Here is an 8,246-nt window from a genome sequence, read left to right as displayed (position 1 = left end):
AAAAAGCATCCTTCCACTTCTTTTTCCTTTCTTGTCCTTTGTGAGATAATAATAATAATAATAATAATAATAATAATAATAATAATAATAATAATTGATCAATTGGTAGGGATTAATAATGAGGATTTTAAATATAAAATATATTAAGAAAAGGCGAATTGTAATAAAAAGTAATATTTTTATAAAATAGTCAAGTAAATTGGGATTTAAAATTTTAATGGATTAATTCCCTGTACCTAACCGCCCCTTACTGTCTCGGCTCGCCTTTCATATGATAAAACCCTCGATCGAGAGAGAGAGAGAGAGAGAGAGAGCGAGAGAGAGAGAGATGGGACTGAGGTCGTTCGTCGAGGTGTTTCCCGACTCCCACTTCCCGCTCGAAAACCTCCCCTACGGCGTCTTCCGCCCCACTTCCACAGCCAGGGGCGATGGATCCCGTCCGGCACCTCGCCCCGGCGTCGCCATCGGCGATTTCGTCCTCGACCTCTCGGTTATCTCTGCTGCTGGTCTCTTCGATGGCCCCATCCTCAGGGACTCACCATGCTTCCTCCAGGTTATGACATGAAGAACTGCAAGTTCTCTTTGCTGTGTTCCTGCTCATTACTTGCTTTTCGATTCTTTTCTGTATAATAATTATTTAGTTCCTCTCTTGGACCAGCCTTGTCTTAACATGTTCGTAGGAATGGGAAGACCTGCGTGGAAGGAGGCGAGGTTGACTTTACAAAGACTTCTGTCAGGTAACAATTGTCCCAATTTTCCATTTTGTATTGGCTTTTGCATGTTATGCAACAATGTGTTTAGGATTTTGTAGAGGGTTTGCTTTTTGTGCAAGATGTGGAAGGTACCTTAGGTGAGTATAGACCAATATCTTTCCGTTATTGCAGGATTCTGCTGGTTTTAATCATAAGAGATCCCCTTGAATTTCCATTAGTTCATAGCATGCTGAAAATGGAAGAGACCGTGTTGCAGATTTGTGATTTTATTTTTGCTGAAACTGACTAGTTATCGTCGCACAACAAATGCAATAAATGTTTGTCTTGCTCAATTTTACCTTTGATAAGAAAACTAAATGCTGCATAAACCAAAAAACTCATGCGTCAACGTTTCCATTATGACTATCTTTATCTATTCTCCTGTTGTCGTCCCAAGTTTCTTGTACTGTATCAACATCTGCAGTTGTCATTGGCTCAGTGGCAGAAAAAGTAGGCTGAATTTGTTGTGTTAATGTCTAAATAGGTGTACATAATATATCAGTGATCCTTAGGTTCACAAAACTTCCCCTACACTTTTTTCTTATTCTATGCAGCCGAAGACCCAACACTACGTGACAATACTAGTTTAAGGGAGAAGTCCCTTCTGAATATGGTATGTGAATGTCATTGACTCATATCTATTTCTGAAGTTGAAAAGTTGTTCTTGAAGTTAAATGACCGTTTCACCATTTACTAAAAACAGAATGAGGTGGAGATGCTTCTTCCTACTGTAATTGGAGATTATACAGACTTCTTTTCTTCCATGCATCACGCAAAGAACTGTGGGACCATATTTCGAGGACCAGAGAACCCAATTCCAGTCAACTGGTAGCTTTTGTTCTTCTCTACAGCAGTTACCTTTACATGTTATCTGGACTCGATCTGCATAGTTGAACATATTATTATAATTAGTACATTTTTTAACATCAGCCCACAAATCTACTTTAGAATCTGGCCACGAAATCCTTTATAACATCCGTATCCTTTTATCTAATGCAATACTTGCTCATTTTATCCTTCTGACCTTTACCTGCTTTTATTTCTAGATTCTAGTTATGCTATGCTAATCTTGGACACTTGAGATTTTTTCATACCTGGAGTTCTGGTTATCTGCTGTCCTTTTAGTATCTATTGTTTGTCCTGTAACCCACAAGTTCTGAAGTCATGCATTGATTATGTGATCCTATATGTTACTTTTGTTAGCTCTGTCTAGTTCTTCTGTTACATCTTGGTTATGTCTCATTTATTCTGTGCAATTATTTAATGTTAAATTAAATATGCTAGTATCTTCAATGGCAGATTGATTGAGATCTTCTATTTTCTTTCATACCTTAAATTTTGTTTTTTAGAAATAGAATTGGTATTTTACACTTATCATTTGATTCAGTTAGACAACCACTTGACTTGTCAAACTTAAGATAATCTGAATCTATACCACGGTGATCTTGATTATTTTGGATGTATGTATCCTTCTCCGCTCTCTCCCAATTGATCAAAACCATGTAACTATCTTTTAAATATTGTAGTTGACCAGGAAAAAGAGAATGTTCTACTTTTTATGCTGCATCTATTCTGATTTACATAATCTAATATTCTCAGTTGTGAAAATAACTTATAACAATTGAGAGAGAGAGAGAGAGTGGTGGTGTCAGCAATGTTTCTTGCTCATCCACAAACAAACTGTTGCTAACTTGCTATATCTGCCACCAAAAAATGAATATATTTGACCTTAACAGGCAATCTTGTAATGAAAACCTACTCACATCAGGTAAAATGCTGAAATTATCGCTAATATTCTGTTAATATCTCTTTGGGCACCATTTTTAAGCATTAAAAATGTTGTTTATCTATTCTGTTACATGCATTGTTGCATGAAAGCAAAATTTCTATATTGAGATTGTATGCCTTTTCCCTAATTGAAAGTTGGTGAAAATTCAGGTTTCACCTTCCTATAGCTTATCATGGGCGGGCGTCTTCTGTTGTAATTTCTGGTACAGATATCATTCGCCCAAGGTGCGTTTTAGTTGATTTTGAGATGCTCCTTACGATAATTCAAGTAGCACCAATTTGATAACCTTAATATTTTTTAGAACATATATAATTTTTTAGTCTGTTTGTGTATGTTCCATGTCGAATATGTGATCCAGAGCATTTAGTTTCGTTGCTGAAGCTTAAATCCTTCATTTACTTGATAAGTTTTTTTCTAAACAACCATCCTTCAGAAAATATATGCATAAAGAGTGCATCTATTCAGATGATAAAGGTCATATCAAGGCCATAAGATTTTCATGTTTACCATCTAAAAGTATACCTTGGAACAATGAAAGGGTTAAATCCCAACTATGACTTTCCTTCAGAAATATATGCATAAAGAGTGCATCTATTCAGATGATAAAGCTCATATCAAGTCCATAAGATTTTCATGCTTTTTTACCATCTGAATGTATACCTTGGAACAACGAAAGGGTTAAATCCCAACTACGGGAAGTAGGCCTCCGCATATTTGGAAGGATCAAATTTTTTAGCCATATTAGTAATTTACTACAGATTCGATCTCTTTCCCAAATTTTTTAGAATTGGGCTTGCTGATTTTATGTGATAACCTTCAGAGGACCCCACTAGTTCATGCCCACACTTCATTCACCTGTGTGGTTAATTATTTATTATATCTAGCAAATTTGACACAACATGCTCTGAGGTATTGTCATTTGAAGCTAATATATGTTTCTGTATGATTAGAGGACAAGGATATCCAACGGAAAAGTCTCCACCTTATTTTGGACCAACACAAAAGCTGGACTTTGAGCTTGAAATGGTTAGTGTTGTATGAAATTGTTTCATACCTTTTTGTTCCACATAAACCACCTAGTTTCTTATTTCATTTTTATATGAATTGATCTCCATATCTCAAGGTCTTTGCTCATTCAATGGCTTGTTTATGAATCATGCATTGCCCATTAAATTACCAGAGGGTACATGTTTGTAATAGTTTCTGCTGAATTGCATGATATTTACCTAGCAGTTAATTATCATCTTTAAGGGACTTTCTCCTGCTACTCCAGGCTGCCATAGTTGGTCCAGGAAATGAATTGGGCAAACCAATCAATGTTGATGAGGCAGCAGATCATATATTTGGACTTGTACTGATGAATGATTGGAGTGGTAGTTAGCATTTCTTTTCTTCTTGTAGTACTTTTAACTTAATAACATTTGGTTTCTTTGCTCTGGATTTTTAATCAACTAGAAGATTCTTGACAGCCAGGGATATCCAAGCTTGGGAATATGTTCCTCTTGGGCCTTTTCTTGGAAAGAGTTTTGGTAAGCAAACATTTAGTGTTTTCTTTTAATGCGTAAGTGCATTCAACTTACTGAGGTTTGGAAAAAAATTGTCCTGCAATTTTTTTTTCAGGTACAACAATATCGCCCTGGATTGTGACACTAGATGCTCTTGAACCTTTTGCTTGTGATGGTCCAAAGCAGGTGCATATATCCCTTATTTTAGTTGGCATTAGGAATTTAAATCAAGATATGCAATTTCGAATAATATCGTCCGGTACGGGCGGTATGTACCGGTCCGTTAGTTGACCGGTACACGGACCGCCCGTTACCGGACGGAACGAAAAAAAAAAAAAGAAAAAAGAAAAAAAATATATATATATATATACACGAGGCGATGTCACATCGCCTCGACGACGCGACGTCACCTTTTATAAATATATATATATATATAATATTTTATATATAAATATATATTTATTAATTTATATATATATATAAACTCGACGACATCGTCTCGGCGACGTCGCCCCGCCTGAGAGAAGAGTTCAACGATGTCGCCGAATTTTATATATATATACCGAACGGTATACCACTCGGTATACAATATCGTACTGTACCGAGCGAACGTCGAAACTCCGGTACGGTACGATATTGCATACCTTGATTTAAATTACTCTGTTGAATACAGTTTGGACAATTTTTTCTGCCTGTTTGTTGAACTAAATTACATATGGTTAATTGACTAGTAAGATGGTATTTGTAGGACAAAATTTTAGCTACAAGTAATATTCTATAAATTGCAGGATCCTCAGCCCTTGCCGTACTTGGCAGAGTCTAAGCATATAAACTACGATATTCCTCTCGAGGTATGACCCTTAGCTTATTTCATTGGTTAGTTCCTTTGCTTTCCAACTGCTCCCCGAAACTTCAGTTTCCCAAAAATATTTCTAATATCAATGTTATATTGACCAATTACTAATCTGTATAAGCTTTCATGGATGGTTTGCTGTATTCTTCTATTGATATTGTACACTTTTGCTGTAAAGGTATGGATCAAACCTGCAGGGCATGAACATCCAGTGATCCTCACAAGGAGCAATTTCAATAATTTGTAAGGACATGCTATCCTTCTTTCAAAAATACTTCTGGCCATCTTTCTTTGCAAGATTCTGTTAATTTTTAGTTGGTTCTTCTATTTTCACCTTTCTTTTTACTATCTCAAAGAAGAAAATGTCCATCCTGATTATTTTGGTGCTTAATTTCTTTGATTTTTTTTTGTTATAATGGATAAAATAGTTACTTCCTGTTGTAGTCTCTTGTGTATGTGTGTGTCTTGGGGTGGTTCTACTACAATAAACTGTCACTAGTAGTTAGCATCTAATTTGCCTTGTAACTATTTAACTCATTGATGGAGCTGTGCATGTGGACCTAACAAGTTTTCTGACATTACAGTGATTTACATTTTACAAACAGTCGTTGAATATCTATTGGGATGACACTAGTTGATAAACATTCTAACTGAAAGTATTACATTTGCATTTGTTTTGAAGCCCATATGATGCAGTCTGATATATATTAGGTTGGATTGAGTTATGCTTTTAGGTCTAGATTTGATTGGAAGTGTTCCATACTTTGTTCTTAAAAACACTTTTGACATTTTCTTTTTGTATAATTTAAACAAGTAGTTGGCACATTCAACATTGCTGTTATATAAGATATACTTGCTTTGTCATTGTGATTGTTTGAAAAGCAATAATTTTTTTTATGATATTCTTCTCCATGCAATTTGTATTCTCTGCAGAGAAAAGAAACCATTTGCAGATTGTCACACATTTATTCATAAAATGGAGAACAAATTGATGGTTTCATACTTTCATTCCCCTCCTTTTTTTCTTATCTAACTTTGTACAGATAAAACTTTCATAAGATGAGCTTTGGTGGCTTCACATGGCTTCTCATGATTGATTATTTATGTTTCTCTGGAGATTTTTACAATTATTTTGGCTTATCAGCACAATATATAGGATGATATTTTTAGTGTTTTTACCTAACATCTTAATGTATATATAGGACATATACCTGGTATACACCTCTTGGAATTTTACATGTATACGGCATTTTACTTCATATCTTTATTAGTGCATCAGCTGTATAGGAACCTGAGAAAGTGAGCATCAGCTATGTGTCCTTTTATAGTGCTTCTGAATATATAATCTTATCTACTAATTGATCTTTATAACCAACTCATTGTTTTTGTTATATGCCCTTTTTGGAATCTAATACTCGATTTAAGCAACAAACTGTGGTGGTTTATATCATGTGAACTAGGTATTGGACACTAACTCAACAACTAGCACACCACACTATCAATGGGTGCAATTTACGACCTGGTGACCTACTTGGAACTGGGACCATCAGTGGACCTGTATGTGTTTTTCTTCGTTATACTTTTGAAAATAATCAACTTTTGGACAGTCTTTCTTCTTTTCAGTTATTACTGATCATTATTTTCTTTAATAAAATAATCATTCTACCAGGAAGCAGAATCGCTTGGATGCTTGCTGGAGTTAACTTGGAATGGACAAAAGCCACTTAACCTGATTGGTGCAGCTCGCAAATTTTTGGAGGATGGAGATGAAGTCTTTTTCACAGCTTGTTGCAAGGTCTGTTCCAATGATATTAAATTTCTTTATTTAAGGCTTTTCGTATTTACATCATCATTGCCCTCTTAAGGAAAAGAAAATGTTTATTAGACTGTTTTATTGTGACTTATGTCATATTGCTCGTGCCATTAGGTTGCTGCTTCGGGTGGTAGAAATATCACAATAAATTAGCTTGTTAATTTTCATAGAACTATCATGAATTATGCTTTACCAACATGCTTTCTAAATATGGGCAATATAAACCAGTTATACTTTCATGTTGTTTTGTATAAAGTGTTTACTTTTAAGAGAAATCATAATTCGTGTAGCATGCTTCAAGAGTGACTCACAAATTAGCAATTAAGTGTTTAGCTGTAAGTTGATCTGCCTAAGCTTTAAGGTCCATTAAAACAGTAACCACAAAGCAGTGTTATCAGTGCAACTCTAAATCTTCTGCACTATGTTTATATATATGATTTGGTTCCTTTTTTCCAGCCGATCCTAAAGAGGCCTACGACCCCAAATTAACTTGTGTGCGATGCTATCTACTTTCCAATTGTTTGTTGAATGTGTCATTCTTTTTTCAGTCTCCCATTAGTCATCGTTCCAGAATCATAACAGTACAGTTGATTGTCATAATGAATTGTAGATCCTTTTTTTTTTTATCGGGAGAAAGAAAGTGCTCATCATGATTTTATAAGAAATGTTTTCATTCTAATCAGAAAGAAAGTGGTAAATTATGATGCGACATATGTTATACATGTATGACAGTTGCTGATTCTCTGAAACAAATGTAGGGGAAGGATTATAACGTGGGATTCGGATCATGTACTGGGAAGGTTCTGCCAGCTATTCCGTGATATCAGCCTAAGACCAGTATGGCCAAGCTCATGTTGTGAATTTTGATGGTGGCCGTATCAGTTGACTTCTCTACAGCAATAAGTAGAACTTATTTCAATTTGGTACCTTTATAATTGGTCTATTCAATAATCCCATGTCTCGAGTCCCTGAAAGAACAATCAATTCTCAGTTAAGCTCTCTTTTGTTTGCTGGTGGAGAAAGGTTTGTGTATATGTTCATATTAGTAAAGCCCGGTAGAGAAAGAGATAAAAACTCAACCCATCGTCTTTCATCATGTTGACTAGTTAGACACAAGCGATGGTTTAACTTGTGAGTTTGGGACAGTAAACAGGATCTCGACTTTTTATGATGAGTAGTCCTCAAGAGCATCAATATCCCAACATTGGACCCTAATGAAGTTATTAACGAAGACGATACTGCATGCATGTAAATTTACTGTGATCAAAGAAAAGAATCATAAAACAATTGACAGCATCCGCCATATATTTGTACGGTTAAGATCTAGATTAATACTTGGGTGACTCAAACATGCTTGGACCAGCGAAATCATATCTTAGCTGATGTTTTTTACCAACACAAGAACAACTGCTAAAAATGTTGCTGGATTCCGATCAAACCAAGGTCTCCCACACGCGCATCATATAAACGTCGGAGAGTGACCATATCCCATCGACAGGCGGTCACCTCACCGTGCTCTTAGCTGGTTAAACCC

At 35.6% G+C, this 8,246-nt stretch overlaps 1 protein-coding gene across 1 annotated transcript; it reads left to right on the top strand.

The window, feature by feature from the left end:
• The first annotated feature begins 230 nt into the window (after window positions 1–230).
• Window positions 231–7,734, top strand: LOC135666148 (fumarylacetoacetase-like). Its single transcript, XM_065177710.1, has 14 exons — window positions 231–553; window positions 659–737; window positions 1,307–1,365; window positions 1,456–1,580; window positions 2,691–2,765; window positions 3,492–3,567; window positions 3,815–3,914; window positions 4,011–4,070; window positions 4,162–4,232; window positions 4,835–4,897; window positions 5,078–5,142; window positions 6,360–6,456; window positions 6,569–6,694; window positions 7,471–7,734. Exons 1-14 carry the CDS (start codon window positions 272–274, stop codon window positions 7,531–7,533), a joined length of 1,341 nt encoding a protein of 446 aa, XP_065033782.1. The 5' UTR covers window positions 231–271; the 3' UTR covers window positions 7,534–7,734.
• Window positions 7,735–8,246: the final 512 nt, after the last annotated feature.

Source organism: Musa acuminata, unplaced genomic scaffold (assembly GCF_036884655.1).
Source record: "Musa acuminata AAA Group cultivar baxijiao unplaced genomic scaffold, Cavendish_Baxijiao_AAA HiC_scaffold_1075, whole genome shotgun sequence".
NCBI lineage: Eukaryota > Viridiplantae > Streptophyta > Magnoliopsida > Zingiberales > Musaceae > Musa > Musa acuminata.
This window is presented reverse-complemented; position numbering and strand designations above follow the sequence as displayed.

Coding starts and splice junctions, on each gene's coding strand:
- LOC135666148 (XM_065177710.1), top strand. CDS start 272: ATGATAAAACCCTCGATCGAGAGAGAGAGAGAGAGAGAGAGAGCGAGA. Junction 738..1,306: donor TTTACAAAGACTTCTGTCAG/GTAACAATTGTC, acceptor TATTCTATGCAG/CCGAAGACCCAACACTACGT. Junction 2,766..3,491: donor ACAGATATCATTCGCCCAAG/GTGCGTTTTAGT, acceptor CTGTATGATTAG/AGGACAAGGATATCCAACGG.